Source organism: Alosa sapidissima, chromosome 6, assembly GCF_018492685.1.
Source record: "Alosa sapidissima isolate fAloSap1 chromosome 6, fAloSap1.pri, whole genome shotgun sequence".
NCBI classification, from domain to species: Eukaryota; Metazoa; Chordata; class Actinopteri; order Clupeiformes; family Clupeidae; genus Alosa; species Alosa sapidissima.
The window spans coordinates 25,824,519-25,847,589 of NC_055962.1; the positions used below are offsets into that span (position 1 = coordinate 25,824,519).

Genomic DNA, 23,071 nt, shown 5'->3' on the forward strand with positions numbered 1-23,071 from the left:
TGCGTGGCTCATGTGACATGTAGGCCTACATGACCTGCTATCACTTCACTATTTGACACTACCCTACATGGAGACATATCTCATGTTATAAATCAAGAAATAATTTCAGAAATATTTTTTTGTGCATATGGGTTAGCAGGCTACAATAAATTGCCTAACAGACAACAGCCTAATTTCGAGGTATCACTAATACCTATTAAATAAATGTAAAGGACACATAATAGTGACAGAACTGTAAGCTCAAATTCAAAAACGTTTGAAGTCTACCCAAACATATGCAAAGGGAATATAAATAAATTGTGTTGCATATAGCCAGCTTAATTAATGTCAATTTAAAGATTATGATTAGCAGTTTCTATGGTTTTTCCATTGATAGTTACAGGAAGCCACGTTGTTGTTTAAACTATTGTTGCTTCTAGCCCACGTTACCTCCAGTTTCACTTGCTGCAGGGACGCACACGTTCTGTGTTAGTGGGGCACATTGCATGAGCGCTCATAAGCGTTTTTCTGATTGGGGAATTCTGATTGGGGAAACTTAGCCTAGTTTATTTATTTTTTTCCTGACAGCAGAAGCAAATGCGTTGCTTCAGACATGAACAAATCACCAATAAAGCAAAGTGCCTTACTGTCACTAGAGGGCAGCATTGCACTAACCAGACACTAAGTAAGGGATAATGGACGACACGGTGGTCTGTTCACAGAAGTTAATGCACGGTCGAGGTTGTAAAACGGCAACGACGCGAAGCGGAGTGCATTAACTTCTGTGAACAGACCACCGTGGAGTCCATTATCCCGCTTATTCCACTGTTGCCACTTGCGTTATGTTCATTTCCTGTTACAATTTAAACGTTTTAATCGCTAAAACTGTCTTGTTTGTAGAACTAATTTCTTCCGACACATATCAACTAATTTCTCAACTCACAGGACAAACTGCCGTTACTAGTTCTAAATGGATGGTTGCTACAGCCAAAGGCCAGTCGTTAGTTCTATCTCTCCCGTTGTCAAGCGGGCGTATCCCAAGATTCTGATGAACTTTAGCTTTGAAACATCGCTATTTTACTTAGCCTGCTGTCATCCATCTAGCTAAAAGCCACCTCCGTCATATGCTACAATGTTGCAATGTTCTGAACGTCTGCATTTTACAGCTCGGATGCAACGTGACAGTTCATTTAAACTTCACAACGAGTTTGGCGAATTAATATACAAGTGTGATACGGCCAAAAAATGGATCTACTTCATAGGTGTGCAGATAACATACGGTTAATGGTCGTTCTAAATTACGTAGGACAATGGGAAATTCAACCAAGCAGTGGAATAACACACAGTTAAAGGTGGCACAATATAGAATTACGATTATAGGGATTATATTATGATAGATAGGGAGAGCCGGGATGATTGAAACAACTTCACAACAATCAATCAGTCAAACAATCACTGCTCTTCCATTTCCCTTCTTCATACCTTCACATACTCCTCCTGCTTTCACTATCTCCTTTGACTACACCATAGCCTATTGATACTGATACTCAATTTAAGTGAATCCATATCCTAGCCTACTTCAGATATTCAGAGTAGCAGCCTACTTGCGTTTACCACTTGTTTATTTCCATGGCAATGACTGATATAGGCTACGAATAAAGTTGATCAAAAATAAAGGTCCAATATTATATCTGATAAGGTAGCATTTTAAATTGGCGATCTTTTTATTTATTTTTAACCACAAGCTCCGCGACCCACTTTTGGGTCCCGACCCACCAGTTACGAAACACTGCTTTAGAACATCCACTGGTAGGTGGAGTAAACAAACAGCACTCAAGTAAAAGTCATGTTACTTTATTATTATAATGGCTTAATGTTACTTTATTATTATAATGGCTCAAGTAGAAGTTCTAGTACTCACACAAATACAAATACATACTGGAGTGAGAGTAAAAAAAATTAGTGAGTAACTTCATATTTTGCTATTTTTTTGCAACATGTTATTTGCAGCGCAGTTATTGTCATTACTAAAATAACATACCAGGCAAATGCCAAAATACATGTTTGCCTTGACTTACATTTTAAACTATGATAAATCTAGCAAGTGTAACAAATGCTCCAAAGTAAATATCATAATACTTAAAAATACGAAAGTTCTGTGAAACAAGAGCAATAAACAAATGTGAACCCTTATATTTTATCAAATTCAAATCCTTATATTTTATCAAATTCAAATAAAATAATAAACCACTTTGAAAAACAATAACTAAGATATGAAATAATAAAATGAATAAAAACATAGATAAGAAACAATCAAAAGAGTAAAATATTACTAATTGGCTAAAATATATGTTTAGTTATCTAAGAGGTATCTTAAGGGACAGAATCCACAATGTAAGTGGGTGTTAAGTCATGAAGAGCTTTATATACATGTCTCGAGATGCTACCATAGATATTAGAAAGCTAGATAATGCATTGGGCTCCAGAACGTACGTAAATAGCGACGCCATCTTGGTGGGGGCAACAATCACTGGAGGCCAATGGAGAAACGTGTCTCTGATTGAAAATCAGACAGATGTCTCTGATTCCTGGCAAGTGTTGCCCATAGACAGTAAAAGAGTTGCCCCAGCAATATTGCGGCCACGCTTACGATGCTACCTAATAGAACTCAACGGACAATGCGGTATCTAGCTTTCTAATATCTATGGGTGGTACATCATGAAGAGCTTTATATACATATTTCGGGGTGCCGCATCATGAAGAGCTTTATATTCATGTTTCGGGGTGCTGCATCATGAAGAGCTTTATATGCATGTTTCGGCCTCTGAAACTTCATGTTTTCCCTTGTCTTCGTCTACTTTGGATCGACCTGCAAAACGACAGAAGACAGAAATTCAACAACTGCAACACTATTCATGCAGTATACTGGATCCTGTGTGGAAGCATCTGACAGTTACTAGCAGGGGTGTAGTGGTAAACTATGAATTCTGGGATCACGGTAAGGTGGACTGCGCCATCAGATTTTTTAAAAAGGCATTCAGAACATGTTTGATGATGGTGCAGGTTATTGTCCAATGTTTATAACATCAGTGGTATTCAATGGTACCTAGTGTTGATGAGTGGCTGGTGAACACTTTTCACTCTCGGTTATATTTCTCCGTCTTACAATGCGTTGAAATGGTCAAATTGTGATTAACTGAAAGCTTGGGATCTCAGCTACAAAATGTATAAATTCAATGTCAACAAATGATCCCTTGTTTTGAGTTATATATGATTAAAGTGGTGTTGTGCACGTGTGCCAACCTGCCCCATGCACGGGGTTGGTTGGCACATGTAGTCGGGGTTGGTTGGAACACCTATGTTATAGTCCTTTGCAGTACTTCTTTTGCTTTTGTTTGAAGTGCTTATCTATATCACTACCTGTAGGGCTTTGCTGATTTATTTTCTGTGTGTTTTTCTTCAGTAGGGCTCACCGTCAAGACCAATTTGGTCCCTACCGATTTTTTTTTTTACTTCAAATGTTTAAAAAGGTCTGAAATACTTCCAAATGTAAAACTATGTTCAGTAATTACAATAACAATGTTAAAATAAAGATTGATGTTTTTATGTGTAAAATACAAAATGTATAGATTTGTCACAAAATAGCCATAGGGAATGTATGTGCCAACTAACCCCAAAATCAGTGTGCCAACCTGCCCCGCCCACATTAGGTCAAACTTTTTTGCACAAATGCTGTTAGCCTGCTAATATCAGTCACCTCAGGTTTTTAAACTTCATTTTAAATTATAGATGAGTCCCCTAGCAATCAATTATAATGATTTTTTTTTATATCCCTAACTATTACCCTTCTAGGATGTATTTAGTGGGAGGTGCATATTCTAAGTTTTGACACTACAAAATCAAAAAGTTGTTCTCACCTAAAGGGTTAATGACCTGGAGACCAGTTACATACGTGAGTTTACTCTACTCAATAAGGCCGTCAGTTTAGTGTTGGAATTTTGTAGCAGCTCCCTCTAGTAGCCTGGATATTAACAGTGTTTCAACCTGCCCCTGTTCCAACCAGCCCCGGTCTCCCCTACATATTGTGAAATGGGATAATACAGTGTGAGTTTTGAATGTTAAAAGTTGCAATTGGTGAATAAACTCTTCTGAGAGGTGGATAAACTGTTACTTGTGTTTAGCCTCCAATAGAGCCCTGATTACTAGTCTGTATAAGGGACTCAATAACATTGTTTGTTGCATTCACATCTACATATAACATGAGAGATATTTCTACTCTTTACTTTGTGGTCTCCTCAAACACAATAACATCACAATCCCATAAGACATAATATTATAATTTCATCCAATCATTTTGTCAACCAAATATGAAGTAGTAGTTGTCTTACTCTTAGATTTCAAGCAATGGACCACCAGCATGACGGTTACCAGCAGATATGGAGAGACCACCACTAAAGACCTGACCAGTCTGAACACTGAGATGGGAGATCCTGAAAAAACAAATGGCGTTCACGAGTAAACATTGATGTTTATGAATAAACTGATACATGTAGTAGTTTAATAAAGTGCCTCACTGATGACTATGACCCAACTGTGTGGTGTCCTTCCCAGCTCTGGGTGTTTGCACTTGTAGTGGCCCTCATGTGCCTTTGAGATCAAAGGGATGCTCATCTCTCCTGTAGTCGTGGTCTGGATGAGTGAATTCTCTTTATAGAACTCAGCACCGTTGACTGAGGTACCGTTCCGAGATAAACAGCGCAGAGTCAACGAATCTCCTTCAGTCACGGGGTGGGGAGGGCTCTCCAGAATCACAGTGTTATCTGAATAAGAGTGAACACAAATGAACCTTGTACACCCCTGGCGTGTCAGTGAAAAAACTAGGTGTGGTCAGGTGCATGATCACAAATGTACTATTTTAACGCCACTAAAATTGATAACCCCACTGACCAAGAAAAACCTGATCTAAAGTGAAATGTGCATGATCTACACAGCTATCGTGCTAGAGTGCACTGTCAAGAAATCTAAAAATTGGCGAGACCTTAACGAGTCCTTGGCAACATGACTGTGATGGTGTCCTTGGATGAATATCCTTAGGATTTTTATAATTAATAATATTATTTTATGTGTTGCTTTTTCCATGTTTTTGATTGTAACACCTTTTCAGTCAGTAGTGTAAGTAACTAGACTGTTTTGTAGTTGAAGTTCAAATACTAGACGGGTGATAATTATATCATATGTCTTCTGTATTCTCCTATGTGTAAAAACATAATCATGTTGCCCCTTTCCCTCTTTATGTTCTGATTTGAACAGTTACAATTAACAGTTAACTAATGTTTGACAATAGTTTTGGACACCAATAACCAAATAATCACTGCTAAATTGTAGGCTATCTTGCTACCTGCTTGTATAAGGCCCTATATGTCATTGATGAATACAAAATGATTTTATTTTACCGGGGCATCCATAGCTACTGGTTAGGGAATTGGATTTGTAACCAAATGGTGGCCAGTTCGATCCCTAACTGGGAGAAAACATTCGGGTGGGAGGAGTAATACAGCACCTTCCCACATCTACAGAGGACCTCCTGAGTCCTGACCTCCAACTGCTCCCCGGGCTCCAGCTTCAGGTGCGTATGTGTTCTCCTAATGTGTGAGTGCTCCTGATGATGAGCTCATTGCTCCTAGTGTGTTAATCACTGCCTCCGCATAGGTTAAAGGGACACCAGGTAACGTTTTCGTGTTAATTAATCATCTTCGTAATTTGGTATATGGTTAAATGACTCATTACAGGGCGAATGAAGACTCTCTCGCCCACCCCTACTGCCTGTAGGAAGAATATCCCACTTGCAAGTTCGGTATATCCTACCCGCCGACCTTCAGTCTCACAAAGTCTCAGACATCGCGAGAAGCAGGATCAGTTTACATCCTGCATCCCCAGCACAGAGGCAGGCTAACGAAACGCTAGTGATTGTTGCAAACGTGTGTATAAAGGCAGAGCCGGCGAAGAAGCAGCGAAAAACCCTTAACGGAAGATGCAAAGAAAAGGAAAAGAGCTTCAGACCAAGCGAGGGCTCGCACACGTATCAACACGTACAGACGCAAGGGGGAGCTTTGTAGAGAAAAAGCATCAGGCTTGCCTGGTGTCCCTTTAAATGCAGAGGGCAAATAAAGTAACTTAACTTACATTTTGTCACAGTAATGTGGACAAGATTGCTGTATTGTCCAGATTCAGACTCACACCAGTACAGCCCAGTGTCATGAGGGGCTAGGTGTCTGGTGCTGCATGTGAACTCTTCTTCTGAAGTCCACCCAGAAGGACACTCTGTAATTTCATATTGTCCTGTCTGCCATCTTAGCTTCCACCTGGTAGAGTTGTCCTGCAACTCACAGCTCACAGAAATAGTGCCATTTGCAAAATGTTGGGATCTGTTGGGTCTGATGACCAAAGAGGCTGGAGAAGACAGACCTGAGATACAGGAAAGAAATAAGGAAGGAAGGGGCAAATTCTCCCATGTGCATAAGTCAGGAAAAATGCGCAACTAAGCACTTTTCTACACTTGACTTAAATCTGTCATTTACGTGCCATGGAGGCAGTTACAGTACACGCTTTGGCAGTAGGCTACATGTTCAAAGAACTTTACAAAATAACATGCCAGTATCAAATGTGGTGCTTGTCTGTTTAATAAAGTAGCCTCATAACTAAAGTAACGTCAGGATATATGCCACCTTGTGACACAATAATGGGGGGAAAAAAACATAATGCCATTTCGGCATGTTAAGCACCAAATTGGGGAGGTGTGAAGTGGCAAAGCACTTTTTAGCCAGCGCGCGTTCTGCCATTCACTTAAGTCTGTCATTTACGCGCCATGGAATAAATGACATGCTTTGAGAAGAGCTTCTCCAAAATCCGGGTGTTTCTTATGTGCATTCTGTCACTGACTTAAGCACTTTTTCAGCTAAGCACTTCTGGGGGCTGTATTAAGGTCGAGTGCCACTACAAGGTGAAACAGCATATTGTTGATGACGGTAGTAAACCTAGTATCAAATTTGGTGCTTAATATGCTGATACGGCTTATGTTTTTTCCCATTACAGTGTCACAAGGTGGCATATATCCAGACATTACCTTATCAAAGGCTACATTGTTAAATAGGGAAATCCCTGTTATACTAACCCTGTTGGATATTGGAGCTTACCAATAACTGTACACCTTCAGTTTTAACTTGACATGAAGTTATCACATAGCCTACTTCATTTGAATCTGTCCCATTTCTTTCAAACTTGGCCAAAGTCATGCATACACTTGCACAGACGCCTGCACTATTGAGCAACAGTTATCATTTATATTCTTCTGTCTCTGATTCAATTATGCTATCGTTATGCCAGTCTCTCTACTGCAGGTGTCAGTCTACAGCTTTGTTAGCATAGATAAATTGATATTATGACACTATTGAACCTTTCTTTCTCAACAGTCAAGCACACTTAGTTGCGCGCTTTTCTTAACTTACGCATGCACATGGGAGGATTTGCCACTAACTGAATAAGTGTAAATGTAATACTGGAATGTTGGAATACTTGAAGTTCTTAAACGTGTAGCCTACAGTACATATATTTGGAACTAGGGCTATGTTTACACCTGGCCGGCTATTTTCATAAACTGACATTTCACCCTCTCTGTTTTCAAAAATAATATTGTGCACAGTTTTCAGAAAAGTTTCCGTTTACACTAACCCATGTATATATGCCCTCAAGAGCATGCCAAACCTGTAGGTGACAGTGGCAGTGTAACAAGAAGCTCAAGCCCACGTTAGCCAATCAGAATCTTGAAAATAGCAACAGCAACAAATCACTTCCTCTTTCTCTTTTAAACTGTATTTGCAATTGCAAACAGACGAAAAGAGTTTGCACCAACATAAATGTGACTGCTACTCTGAATACATCCTTGATCACCATAGCTAAATGAAAATGTAGGCTAAAGATAGGTTGCACTTTTGGAACAGATGCAAGTTCTGCCGCATAGGCCTACCTGACGTTAAACCTCCGTTTTTGTCAGTTTACATGCAAACGTGCAACCCGAAGTTTTCCAAAATCTACACTCTGGAGTTTTTAGAAAGAATCGTTTTCAGAGGCGAATTTTCCGTTTGCGTGTAAACAAAGGGAACAACACAAACAAAGGGAAATGTCTCAGTTTTTCAAAATAACCATGTACGTGTAAACGGGGCCTAGGCCGACTGCTGACATCAACCAATGTGCTGTTTTACCTTGTACCCTCAGAAGTGCTTAACGGAAAAGAAAAAGTGTGCAAGAGGCAGAATCCGCGCAAGAGTTGTTTACATTGACAGACTTAAGTGCAGATTGTGCAGAGGCTGAAAAGTGCTTAGCCAGAGACTTTCTATTCTAATGAGGAGACACAGCACTCACACAGACAAAATCCTCCATAGAAGTGCATGGGGTTAGTTTGTAACGTTGTCTACACATATCCCACCCCTTCCTCACCAAACGTCGACATGTGAATACATTGAGCCAATCATGTGGTGTGATGTGAAGAGATTGTGCCAATCATGTGGTGTGATGTGAAGAGATTGTGCCAATCATGTCTTGTGAACTCGCCGCTGGAGCAAGGTTGGTGTCGTGAAGTCTTGCGCACGCGCATTTCTGCCGAATAGGATGCCCGATGAGTGCCCAAAAAGTGTTGCAATATGGCCGACGAGTGGAGGGACTTGCATAAAGGATTTTGGCTTAGCTTAGCAGTTTATTTATGTAGCACATTTTTCACTCACAGCGGTGAGAAACATCAGCGTACCCGTTACTAGACAACCAGTGAGGTACTTAAAACACACATGACATACACAGGTCCTGAGCGATTTTTCCAGGCAGACAGATGCTGGAAAGCTAGTCCAAATAAATAGTGTACTTAAGACTCTCAAAGCTTTCAAACTCAAACTTTCATACAGAAATCCACAAACAATTTTAGAAATGATTACTTACCACTAATCGAAAGAGGATGAACATTGCTGAAACCCGTCTGATAGGTTGGATCTCCTCCCTCTGCTCTGCACACATAAAACCCAGTGTGTTGAAGAGCAGCAGGGCTGAGAGTGTAGGAGCGTCCAGCTCCTTTGCTGCTGTCTGGGAGGAGCTTTGCAGAGTAATGTTTTTGTCTCAGGCCAACATAAGGCAAGTCCTTGCTGAAGGGAACAACTCTGTACCAGAGGAATGTCCAGTTCAAGGAGGTGTTCCCAATCACACAAGCCAGATTCACTGAGTCCCCCTCAGTTACCCAGCTGTGTGGAAATATCATGAGTTGTGGTTTGATGCTAAATATTGAGGAGGGACCATTACGGACTGAAACACACACACACACACACACACACACACACACACAAACACAAACACATTATGTTTAGTCTGATTATTTGTAGCACTTGTATATTTTAGACATGTACAGACTAGAGAAAAGAGCACTATGAACAATGGAATGGAAGATCCTGTATAACAGAGCCACAGTGGTTAATCGGGAGCTTCTGCAATGCAGAGGCACAGGAGAGAAAGTGTGCATTTACTGGGCTTGGTAGAAGCTATCTTGCCTAGCTTGGGTAGCCTATGCTATGCAGACATAAAGTAGCCTTACTTTGCCTAAAGCCATCCTTACACCAGAAGACTTTGACAAGATTTGGGAAAGATTCTTGAAAGATTGTAGTCTTCTGAGTAAAGCTTGAATGGGGGGCATTAGTTAATCTTTCAAGAATCTTTCCAAAATCTTGTCAAAGTCTTCTGATGTATGGTAACATAAGTTGTCCCCCAGATAGCAAGAGGCTGGCGGACCACTTTCGGCCCACTGGGTTCCGCTGGTGGGCTGCAGACTAATGGCCCAATATTTTGCCACTATTGGTCTAAAATCTTTTTCATTTGTTCAGTTACACTCCAAATATCATTTTAATAACATTTCATGTCTTTTCTTAATATTCATGACAAGTTAAATTTAAGAAATAGTGGTCCAAAGGTGGACCACTAGTGGCAATCCACTGGCGGCATACCACCAGCGGTCCGCTATCTGCCAATCTGATTTTGCTATCTGGGTCAATGATGGATAGTATAGCTACCAGGCTGCCAAAGTTCACATGCAAGAATAATCAAAAATGTCAAACTATCAACAGATTACATGACATGTTTACATGACTCCATTGCCAGTGTATTTCTATTACAGTTTTTTCTGATTGCTTAAGCACATTTTTTGTAACTATGGCTTTTTTTTACAAAACTCTACACACAAATAGGAAAACCTCTCACCCAATCAGCAAAACATTGTAGTTCTCTTGCAAAAGCCAACACACCTTGCTTACTGTAGGCTACTTCAATCCTCTATTTTCAAAGGTGATTCAAGTAAGGAAGAGCATGGCCCAAAGTAAAGTAACTTGAACTGAAACTACATAAATTCGTCAAAGTGAATAATTTGTGTCAACTCGCCGCAATGTAGATTTATTAACGCACCCGTGATGATCTACATCCATTTAAACCAAATGTTTTAGAGCGCACGTTGAGAGAAGTATCCAGGGCAGGGCTGTAACTACATTTGTTGAACGTGCTACAAAAATCATTCTTTGCGATGGATGATTTAGTACCAACGTTACACCGGTCCGATACAGTTTTGCCTATGGCTACCATGAGACTGAAATGCTTTTTGTTTGTTCGAAGTGCGTGTTTAGGGTGTGAGAGGGGAGTCGATGTGCTTTGATTCCAGCTTGGTAGTTGTAGTCTATGCGATTAAAAAACACGTGTGTGTGAAGTATCCAAACAATGATAACGCTTTCATTATGGCTGCTTTAGCCACAGACCTTGAGCTACTGTACAGTGGGTTGATGGGTTCCATTTAGAAGTGTCCACTTCATTCGCGCTTTCCGTGATTAACACAGCTGCGTGAAATTACTACTGATATGCAAAACTATTAACTTTTCGCCAAGAGGTGGCAGCCACTTGATACTGTAAGCCATTGGTTCCCAAAGGAGATTTTATTTGGGTCGCCAGCATAGCCTAGTGACCATTTATGTTGTGTAATAGGCCTACCTTATATAGTTTGTTAAGTCACGGTTTTGTTATAATTCCTCTATGCATTTAGAATAGCTCTGAAACCGGGGAGCGAACACGTCGCAGGGGGGGCAATCGCAAAATTAAACAATATTTCTATCGGGTGCCTACCATGGACTATAGGCTGGGTGAACTCAGCCTGATCTGCCGGCTATTTCTTTTTCGATTTCTTAAAAGATTGAGCTTGGTCTGGCGAAAGCCAGACTAACCATGGACCTCATAGTTGCAAAATGCAAGGGAACATGAATCTGCCTATTATTTGCACGAACAATAACGGACGGTAGCTCTTCAACTTGGCCCGTTAAAATGTGTATGAACAGTCTAGCAACGCATTTCATGAAGGCCCTTTTGGACATGTCAGTTATTTGCACCACTGGGTAAAACATTTTGTTTTAGACTACTGGTATTTAATTTGTGCATTGACAATAAAGCTGAATATCATATGAACTAGATAACTAAACTTATGCATATGTAGAAGAAGAAACAGTCACAAAAATCCATGACATGACCTCTCTTGATAGCTGTTGAAAAAACTGCATGGAACTGACAGGGATTGTTTTGTTTAATAATAAATACATTATTCTGCTACCTTCTGCTTTTCCCAAATACAATGTAGCCTACAGGTGTACCCTTCATCAGTCCAGTTGCAATGGATGGACTGTGATGAACTGCCCTACTTGTGATTTTTAAAATCTCTAAACAGTTTTATAACAATACTACAAATTTTTTGGCAAGTGCTACAAATCTATTCACCTTTGCAGCTCCAGTAGGCGACTTTGTGTGGCCTGCACACACACATTCCAAACAAGCATACAGAAAAGTTTCAAGAGTGGGGGATGGAGTGGAAGATGGACAAATACATTAATGGATTTATTTTCACGGAATGGATGTACAGGACTGAGCGGCGGTTATATTTTGTACCGCTATGCTGTACATCTAGTAGAAACAGACTTCCACTTGGATTGTGTTAAACACTTGGCCTCCATTATTGTGCTCATATCAGCAATATGGCAGTAGAATTTTAAACTTCCAGTTCTGGCTAAATCAAGACAAATCTTCAGCAAAACCACTCATGACAAGCAGCTTGAACAAATGATCTGACAACTTAAATTCCAAATACACTTTTTAATACACGCATTAAATGACACACATTGGAATAAAGACCGAGTTGGAAAATAAAAGGTTTGGAGTAGGGCATCTACTGTTTTAGGGTGCAGTTGAAAAAGGTACTGATAGTACCTGTAATAAGTGGTTCATCGATTTTGAAGTTGGGGAGCTGTAGAAGGTGCTTCTGTAGTTGGAGCAGTAGTAGTTTGAGGGATTCTTCACTGACCTTAAGGATGCCTCCAGCAGCCTTTAGACCCATGACCCCAGTGGCCTCTAGACCGACGATGCATCCACTGTTGATTCTGTGGAGGAAGCTCAGCAGCTGCCGAAGGGGCTTCTGTAGTTGGTGCAACAGTAGTTTGAGGGGGAATATTCACAGGCATTACAGGGTAGTAGCCTCCAAAGAGGGGATTCATCCACTGTTGATTCTGTGGAGGAGGCTCAGCCGCTGTGGTAGGTGCAACAGTAGTTTGAGGGGGAAAATTCACAGGCATTACAGGGTAGTAGCCTCCAAAGAGGGGATTCATCCACTGTTGATTCTGTGGAGGAGGCTCAGCCGCTGTGGTAGGTGCAACAGTAGTTTGAGGGGGAATATTCACAGGCATTACAGGGTAGTAGCCTCCAAAGAGGGCATTCATCCACTGTTGATTCTGTGGAGGAGGCTCAGCCGCTGTGGTAGGCGCTTCTGTAGTTTGAGGGGGAATATTCACAGGCATTACAGGGTAGTAGCCTCCAAAGAGGGGATTCATCCACTGTTGATTCTGTGGAGGAGGCTCAGCCGCTGTGGTAGGTGCTTCTGTAGTTTGAGGGGGAATATTCACAGGCATTACAGGGTAGTAGCCGCCAAAGAGGGGATTCATCCACTGTTGATTCTGTGGAGGAGGCTCAGCCGCTGTGGTAGGTGCTTCTGTAGTTTGAGGGGGAATATTCACAGGCATTACAGGGTAGTAGCCTCCAAAGAGGGGATTCATCCACTGTTGATTCTGTGGAGGAGGCTCAGCCGCTGTGGTAGGTGCTTCTGTAGTTTGAGGGGGAATATTCACAGGCATTACAGGGTAGTAGCCTCCAAAGAGGGGATTCATCCACTGTTGATTCTGTGGAGGAGGCTCAGCCGCTGTGGTAGGTGCTTCTGTAGTTTGAGGGGGAATATTCACAGGCATTACAGGGTAGTAGCCTCCAAAGAGGGGATTCATCCACTGTTGATTCTGTGGAGGAAGCTCAGCAGCTGTAGAAGGTGCTTTGGTAGTTGGAGCTGGAGTAGTGGATACAACTAGAGAGGCTTGGTCTGCGCTTGATGCAGGGCAGGAGAGGGTTACTGGTTTACCGTGCCACAACATCTGCAGCAAGTGGCTATTGCCCTAGAGGAAGATATAAAATAATGCAGTCATACAACTAGCTCAAAACTGAAACATGTCCCACATGAATTTAAATGCTACATAATTGCTTGGGGGTCCTTTTGCCCGACTACAGGAACACTTCACATAGGAGTGGCCATACCGGTTGTATATGTAAGGCTCTTGAACCGCCTTACATATACAATGTATGTAATTGTTACTATGTTCACGATAAGCCTCCATTCCTCTGGTGAGTTGATGGGACGTTACCCAGGAAAGCTTAACTGTAAATTCAAGCTACTGAAATCAATTCATGAAATGTATGCCAACAGAAAAGCCTGAAGAGGATAACAGACCAATACTAAAACAGGACACATCAAGAGACTGTTAAATGAGCTTGCTCCATGCAGACAATGCTAAAACTTCCTGCTATAGCAATGGAAACTTTATTCAACAATACCTTCTGTTAAAATAGATATCATAAACAAGCAAACTAAGGATTATTTTAACAGGCCTGCTTTCACAAATTTGTCACGTTCAAGTGGCTGAAAGACATTTCTTTATTTTATTTAAACTTTGCATTCTCTTGGTTTTGTTGTTGATTCACTATGAAATTTAATGCCAGAATTAAGGCATTAATAAGGTGTGAAAATATGGAGTTTTGTTTTGTAGTGATTGTTGGCATCTCTATGGGCTAATGTTACTCCTACTCTGACAAAAATTAAAAATCCTCTGATGTGACAGGAAAACCATAGCCTACCTGTTTTATAACATCACAACCATCAAAAGTGGCGAGAAGCACGAGGCCCACCGCAGTCCTTTTCACAGAGTAGCCACACTCTCGACGTAGCTGGTGTAGTGAGAGAGGTGTGCCACCTGTTGAATAGAAAAAAGAAAAGAATGTCTGGTCTCAAGCTATTGATGCAAACACTGCAAGTGAAAGGGCTGCAAGGAATCGGCTGAATTAGGCCACTAATGTCGACAGCGAGTTATTGTGTACACTGTAAAACAAAAACAAGTTATCCAATACTTTTCTTACCGCTGTCTAACTGGAGTGAAGAACATCCAGGGCCTTGTGCAGAGAACTTCATGAGGTCATTAGTACATAATAACTTTGGTCGCATACGATTCCAGGCCCTAAAGTCATGAGTGCCGCTTTGTCCACCCACCAGGCCTGGATCGTCGGCTTGAACGTTAACGGAGCCATCGTCTGCAGTGTTTTCTCCAACATATCGTCTCTCATATTCCAGATTTCGACCCAGTGAAATATTCCCTGTGCCGAAAGTAATTGTCCCAGTTTGAATATTCTCAGACCTTTCCTCATGATGGGTCTCGTCTTTTTGCACTATTTCAAGGCTTATACCACATGTTTGGCCAATGTAAAGCCATAAGAGACACAAAAATAAAACACCCTGGTTTGGTTTAAGCCTCATATCTATAAAAGTGGTAGCCTACAACCAGGGAGCTGTACTAGCCTTGCTCTCACAACTCTTTCAGTACCCTATATATAGGCCTACTCAATTAACACTAATTGAAATGAGACCAGCGACCAAGCCTCTGATCAGGCTGTAATTGACGATGCAGCTGAACACCTAAATAGTCTAGGCCTATAGGGCTCTGGGCCTACTCTTTAATTTCATTAACAGTTGAACAGATACAGCTGGCCTAATGGTTTTAGGAAGGCTACATCAATTACGCTGGACAAGTGGACAAGCTGTCTCAGTACATTTTTTGTAAAGGAGTATAGGCTAAATTTTGATATGGTTTGATCAGGCTGTGTAACTGTGAATGGGTATAGGCGCCTTATATGGCCTCTCAATGGTCAATCCGGGCTTACTTCATGCAGAGTTGTTTGTGTGTGAGTGCATGTATGTGTGCATGTTCTTGTGCATATGTGTGTGTGCACGTACTTGTGTGCCAGTATGTGTGTCTGTGTGTATCTGTGTGTGTGTTTAGGCATCTGTATGTGTGAGTGTGTGTGTGTAGATGTAACAAGTCTGCATACTAGAAGCTAAGAAGTCCTATTCATTTCAAAGAGTTTGAGTAGGAGGCTACTGGTCTTCAAATCTTACTGGATCTAACATGAAATTACCAACAGAGGGCTCTTTACATCCATTTGCAACTGACAGAATTTCTAAAAAGCAGGCTGTCAATGTTGTTGAAAACATGTAATTGAATTAATTATATACTCTGTGATTAATTAATCTAAATTAATCGCATATATATTTTTTGCTGTGAAAGTATTTTAAATATTTACATTCAAATGAATCATTGAATAATCAGCATTAGTGACACTAAAGTTCAAAAGCTCTTTTATTATTATTTTCACTGTTCAAATAATGGCCATAATAATCTATGATATGACCTAATATGTACCTATAATTCAAATTCATTCAGTGCTTCGGGAAGAAGTTGTTTTCACATACAAGGCATTTCAGGCCACAGATATAACCTAGGGGACACAATAAAAATAAATTAACACTCCCCTCAATGTCAACACTATTTCTTTGCATTGATGTGTGACTTCAGAGTTGACGAACTCCGGTGATATGCAAATTCCTTGCTGCAGACTTTGCAGAGGAGTTTATTTTAATCAATACTTTATTGTTATCAACACCATCAGGCCGTTTTTTAAAAGTAAATGTTCCAATCAGTGATCTAGGCAGCACATTCTTCTCTCTCCTTCGTTTTACAGTCTAATGGTTACTGACTAGAACGGCTCGGGGTCAATTTTTCTCAAATTAATTAATCAAAATTAATCAGTTATTTTGACAGCCCTACTAAGTATACTAGTAAAAGAACAATGCCACTTTTTGCCATAAAGTAACACAGAGGGGCATGACACAAAGACACAGGTGCATCTGGTTGTATCTAATTTATCCTGTAGAAAACAAATAGCATTATTTTTGCTGTGTGCAAAGTCAACCCTATTCATGTCTTCATGGTGTATTTCAGAGAACACTGGAAAACCTACAGTACATGTTCAGGTATGGCTAATTACATATGTGATGTTTGACAGTGTGGCTATATTTCACATTGTGGTGAGGCTTGAAGCGGCCTGTTCTTTATCAAGGTCCCAGCACGCAAAGGCAGAGTGATATAATGATTGTCAAAGTTCCCCCCCCCCCGTCATCTACTTCCTGAGTTTTTGGTCAACGATACACGGGACACCGAAACACCGGGGCACATGAAATTTGGTGGGTATGTAGCCCCACTAGACTTTTACAGACTTTTTCGTTTGGTCCCCGGGGGCCACTACCCCTCCGCGCTGGGCCCCCCGAAACCCCAAAAATGCAGTTTTTCCTAAATAACTACCTGAACCGTGGCACCGAGGATGAAGACATTTTTATGGTATGTTGGTCTCAGGGGCCCAAACAACCTAGCCCATAATCACTCATTTGTGATTTGCACCCCCCCGGTAAAAATGAAAATGCAATATCATTCTGCTTTAATCGCCCCTCTCTTCAGTTAAGATGTTCAGAACTGCACCAAATTTTATGTGTATGATTAACCTGGCATTCTCTGGGGGTATGCCAAGTTTCGTAGAATTTCATCCATGGGGGGGTCTAAAAAAATAATTCAAGTTATGTGTACATTTAGTGCACACACGCACACACACAGGCACGCACATACTATCAGTATCGGCAATTAGAACGGCTGATACATAATTACAAATTAGATAGATAGATAGAGATAGATAGATACTTTATTGATCCTCAAGGGGAAATTCAAGGGTCTCAGTAGCATACAGACATAACACACAACATGCACTTACAACAGAAATGGTAAACATTAGTATAGTATAAACATATAACTAAACTCCACTGTACAATAAAGACAGTAGAAGATAAGATAAGAAACTAAAAAAACTAAATACTAAATACACTATATAAGTTAAATTAAGAAAGTCCAATGTGCTTGAGGGTGATCAAGCATAAGACGCTTGTAGTGACAGGGCCAGGACTGGTGAGGTGCTAAGGGGAGTGAGTGTCATGGTGAAGGTGCAAACAGTAGTCCAACCATAGTCCTTAGTTGTGTGTGCCTGGCAAGGTGCTCAAGAGAGTGGGTGTCATGGTGAAGGTGCAAAAAGTAGTCCAACATTAGTCCAACAGTGCAACAGTAAGGATTCAGTAGGATTAAAGGAAAACCAAATATTCATCATCATCATGGCTGCATTTCCAGTATTGGCGATACGTAGTCGTTTGTCCACCAGATGGCGCATCGTTGCAGTGAGGCGTAATTTTGTTGGAAGTTAATCTAAAGTGGGTTGGAAAAACAATGGACGCTTCCTACAAGGACTGTAGTTTACCGCAGAGAATGTCTAATAAGGATAGGACGATTTTCACATGAAATGTAATTCCCATTTCTTCTTGAAATAAATCTGAGAATGTTCATCGGACATGCTTGTTTTTTACTGCAGGTACGTTAATCTTATAATGTCAATAGCTATAGGACCTAGGTACAATAATGTTACCATTAGCATTGGTTGAGTGATGGAGGCCAATTTGATTGCATGTAGAAAACTATGCGGTTATACCAAGCAAATTGATAGCAGCACTAATTGTATCTTTCGACGGTCATCTCATTTGCTTATGACAATAACCTAGGCTACTAACAGGAGCTAAGTGAGTTAGCCACAACACATTCGCTACGTGATGTTTTTTTAATGGAAAATATATAGGCTACCTGAAAGATAACCTGTCTATGATGCATCCTAAACACCGGGCTGGGACATTTCTGCTCAAAGTCTCAAAAAGCATCTGAGACATTCATTCCCAAACACCCATATACTGTAACTCTTCTCACCTTCGTAAAAATGGTGTTTTCGTATCAAACAGTAAACACAAGCCATCACAATAAGCACACAATGTGCCAACTACACACTGATGGTATGAATAAAAAACACATCTGGCTTTTGCTTTCTCTGTGCACAAGGTAGACTATGTCAGTTTGAGGTCATACTTGTGTCATAGTTCTGTAAACATACAGGGATCCAAACTTCAAGTATTGGTGTTTACATCGAAACAAACACAAGTGTGTTTTTCCAAGTCAAAACACAAAATAGCAATTTCACTGAGACAAAAAAAAATCAGTCTACATCGTGTCGTCTCTCTCAAAATTTCGTCTACATCACATGCAATGTCCTAGTCCAAGGCACCAGGGAAAATATATTCTGGAATGCCGTATCCAGGCCTGACATGACAATAACCCTCCTCGTCCTCCTCTTGCTCCTCCTTGTCCTCTTCCTCTAACTTCACCTCCTTGTCATCCTCTCCCTCTCACTTCTCCACCTCTGCATCCTCTTCCTTCTCTTCTTCCTCCTACTTCTTCACCTCCACGTCCTAATCTTCCGCCTCCTCTAATTATTACTCTTCCCACTCTTCCTGCTCCCTCCATTGTACCCATTGTACATTACCTGTGGCTTATTTATAGTGCTTAGGCTGATTGCAAAGTGAACTAATTATCTAAAACAGTTTGCACATGAGAAAGTGTGCCAGAGAGTTGCCAAAATAGTGTAAATAATGTGTATAGATTTGCTAGGAGTGTGTTGATCATTTGGAAATTGAGTGTAAAGCAGTGACTTGTGTTTACAGTTCCGCAAAAAGAGTGCTGTGCAGTGGATTGTGCCTCCAGTTGTGCAAAGTGTGTGTTACAAAATTGCAAACTGAGTACAAGCAGTGTTTGTGCTTTTAGTTTTGCGAACTCAGTGAGTGGTTTTGCTATAAGAATGAATAGTTTTAGAAATTGTGCTATAAGAATCACGGTTGTGTTTAAGCATTCAGAAAAAAATGTAACTCCTATCCAAAGACTCATACCCCACCTGTCTGACAGATAGTGAAGTAGGCATGCAATGTACTTTAGTAACCCCCCCATAATTTCCCGGTAAAATTAAGTGCCTCACTCCGGCTCTGCTGTATAATCAACTGTTTCAGTAAACAAGGACTAAAAAATATCTCACTGATAACGGTCTTCCAGCTCCTTGGTGACTGTCCCAGCACTGAATGTTTACACCTATAGGAGCCCGTATGTGCCTTGGACACTGCAGTGATAGTCATCTCTCCTGTGGTCTGGCTCTGAAGGAGTGAATTATCTTTATAGAAATCAGCAGCGGAGTAGGCGGAACTGTTCCGGAATATGCAGTGTAGAGTCATAGGATCTCCTTCAGTCACAGGGTAGGCAGGAATGTCCAGAATCACGTTGTTGTCTGCATTAGAGTGAACAAACAGAACACTCGCTGAGGTTGTCATATTAGCACTGTTCACCCGTGTTTTGACAGTATAGCATGCTAATCATCACACACACAATGTTAGTTATGACAGGTCTAGCAGTGTCTTTGCCAGTGTGGGCCAGGCTAAAGGAATTAGGGCACACCTGGAACAGGGAATACGGGTACTAATGCGGCCTTTTAAAGCAACAGAATGTAGTTCCTTTACCCCAAAATAATGACTTCTAACTCAATTTGATTTTATGCTGATGGAGAATGGAGTCTCTGATATTGCTGATGCAGTGCTGGAATGACTGATGGTACTGCATTATGTGATGTTGTCGCAGGTAGGAACATGGCCCTTTAATTGAGTAGGCTACCTCCTTAGCGCTAAATGGCCCTTTAATTGAGTAGGCTACCTCCTTAGCGCTAAATGGCCCTTTAATTAAGTAGGCTACCTCCTTAGCGCTAAATGGCCCTTTAATTAAGTAGGCTACCTCTTTAGCACTAAATGGCCCTTTAATTAACACTTTGAGTGCCAAAAACGTAATATTGTATTTTTTGCTCCCAAGCGTTGAGTGCCAAAAACGCAATATTGTGTGTTTAGCTTTTTTTCTAAATTACAAAAATAGACACTGTAACACACCTTATATGCAATTTTGGGAACTCTATGATAAATAGAACTGAAATACATGACAATCGAAAACTCATGAAAACTCAGAAAAACTATATTTATCTTACACAAGTCCTTTGACCCAGAAATGTAAAGCGCATATAAAAGACGCTATGTCTCCATTTGGGGCAGTCGTAGCCTACTGGTTCGCTTCGGACTTGTAACCGGAGGGTTGCCGGTTCGAACCCCGACCAGTATGCACGGCTGAAGTGCCCTTGAGCAAGGCACCTACCGCGTGGAATTCAAAGTGTTAAGTAGGCTACCTCCTTAGGACTAAATGGTACTCAGTATGTCTACACTAATTTATTACACGAATTGAGTAGGCTACCTCCTTAGCGCTAAGTGGTACCCAGTATGTTTAAAATTGGTGTAAAGGGGAATTCCTACAGTACATTGTGTAGGAATTGTTCCAATGGAGGAGGCAGCTTTATGTATGTTATGTGTGCCTTTGGAACAGCCTGCCACAGGAGAGCTGAAGTTGGCACAATCAATACAAAACTTTTTAAATAAATCTTAAGACATGCCTTGGACTTTCTCCAACCTTTCATTTTCCTTGATCTATTTTCACAATATTTAGCATTTTATCAGTTTAACCTACATTAGTATTAACTTAGATAATCCACACATATTAAAAAATCCAAACATTAATGTCCATAAGTAGAGTTATGAGTAAAAAAGTGGAATTCCACAAGGTAAAAAGTATTGAACACGCCTACTGAAATTTCTTAAATACTTTGTGGAAAAGCCATTATTTGTAATGAGAGCTTCAACGCATTTCCTGTATGACAAAACTAATCAGTTGCAGTATTCAGGTGTGATTTTGGCCCATTCTTTTAAACAGATAGTCTTTTAATATTGAAGATTCCAGGGGTCCCTCTTGTAAATCCTGATCTTTAGGTAACTTCCAAAATTGTTCAATTGGATTAAAGTGAGGGCCTTGATTTCCTTTCTCTGAAACCAATTGAGAGTTTCCTTTGCTGAATGCTTTGGATCATTGTCCTGCTGGAAGGTCTAGCCACGTCTCATACTCATCGTCCTGGTGGATGGCAAGATTCTCCCGGGAAAAATCGCTCCTTCAACCGTGTGAAGTCTGCCAGTACCAGTACACACCTTGATGCCTCCACCTCCAAACCTCACTGTTGGTATGGTATTTTTAGGGTGATGCACAGTGCCATTTCTCTTCCAAATATGGGATAATTACTCTCTAACTACGTATAGATTCCAGCTCATTCCTGGCCATTCCTTGCCTTTGTGCACTGCTTTTTCTTAGCGTGTTCAATACTTTTTCACTCATAACTCTACTTATGGACATTAATGTTTGGATTTTTTTTATATGTGTGGATTACCAAAGTTAAGTAATGTCTGGTGAAAATTCCATGCAAATAGCCTCACTGGAAGTATACTTACTGAAAAAAATGTTGACATGTTCAATACTTATTTTCCCCGCTGTTTGTAATTAATTAGATTCATTTTTTTAATCGATTGACAGCCCTACTTATTATTTATTTTATTTTGTTTTATTTATCTCAATTATTATACTATATCTCTTGTTCTTGCATTGTTACTGTAATCTCGGCTTCACTGAAAATGAGTACCCTCAATGAACCTCTGAAAGTAAATAAAAGTTGAATGAATGTATTGCACATACCTGTCACAATTTTGACAGCATTGCTATATTCCCTGGACTCAGACTCACACCAGTACATCCCACTGTCATGAAAGGACAGGCTTCTGATGCTGCATGTGGATGCTGCCTCTGACGTCCACTCCTGAGGACATTCTGCTCCTTCGGGTCTACCTGTCTCCCATCTTAGCTTCCATCTGCCTGACTTGTCCTGTGCCACACAGCTCATGGAGAGAGAGTTGTGTACGAAATGTTGAAGTCTGTTGGGTGTGATGACCAGAGAGGCTGGAGGAGAAAGACCTGAGACACAGTACGGAAACCGGATAGAATTATGTGAGACATGCAGACACATTCTTATCTCATGCAGAAATACACAAACAATTTTGGAAATGATTACTCACCTACAACCCAAAGACGCTCAGCATTGCTGTAGTCTGTCTGATAGGCTGGGTCTCCTATCTCTGCTCTGCACACATAAAGCCCAGTGTGTTTAGGAGCAGCAGGGCTGAGAGTGTAGCGTCCAGATCCTCTGCTGCTGTCTGGGAGGAGCTCTGCAGAGTAATGGCCCCATCTGTACTGGACATAGGGCAAGTCCTCTCTGTAGGGAACAACTCTGTACCAGAGGAATGTCCATTTGGAGGAGGATCTAACCTTACATCCCAGAGTCACTGAGTCTCCTTCATTTACCCAGCTTGTTTGCAAACTCAGAAAGCTGAATGTTGTGATGCGACCATTATGGACTTGCATGAAAATACATGGAGAAAAAGAGAGAGACAGAGGGGGGGGGGGGGGTGAGAGCAGCATCTTCTGTTTACGTACTTTAAATACTTGTTTTAAGTATTTCTAACATGCTCATGAATATATTCATTTCAGATATGGAGAGTTCATCCACCTGAACAATGAAATGTGAGATCCTGTATAATAGGCTAGGCAGATATACTTAATTCATACGGACAACCGGCACATCTGGGAACTTTGTATGTGCTGCCCCCTTGTACCATTTCGATTGAATGGAAACCTATGGAGCTGCATCGAAGTAGGGAGCGAAAAGGGCTTGTACTTACTAA

General features: G+C 40.8%; 1 protein-coding gene across 1 annotated transcript; it reads right to left on the reverse strand.

Moving 5' to 3' along the window:
• Nucleotides 1-2,149: 2,149 nt before the first annotated feature.
• On the reverse strand, nt 2,150-22,751 carry LOC121711166 (Fc receptor-like protein 5). Its single transcript, XM_042094529.1, has 8 exons — nt 22,406-22,751; nt 22,029-22,304; nt 19,462-19,707; nt 8,965-9,321; nt 6,163-6,444; nt 4,554-4,799; nt 4,368-4,469; nt 2,150-2,848 (listed from the first exon to the last, which is right to left on the reverse strand). The coding sequence occupies exons 1-8, from the start codon at nt 22,749-22,751 to the stop codon at nt 2,784-2,786; spliced, it is 1,920 nt and encodes a 639-aa protein (XP_041950463.1). The 3' UTR covers nt 2,150-2,783.
• Nucleotides 22,752-23,071: the final 320 nt, after the last annotated feature.

Excerpts from the sequence above, each read along its gene's own strand:
- LOC121711166 (XM_042094529.1), bottom strand. The coding sequence starts at position 22,751 with ATGCAAGTCCATAATGGTCGCATCACAACATTCAGCTTTCTGAGTTTG. Across the intron at positions 19,708-22,028 it reads TGCTGTCAAAATTGTGACAG|ACAACAACGTGATTCTGGAC; the intron begins GTATGTGCAATA and ends ACTCTAATGCAG. Across the intron at positions 4,800-6,162 it reads CCACATTACTGTGACAAAAT|ATAACACTGTGATTCTGGAG; the intron begins GTAAGTTAAGTT and ends ACTCTTATTCAG.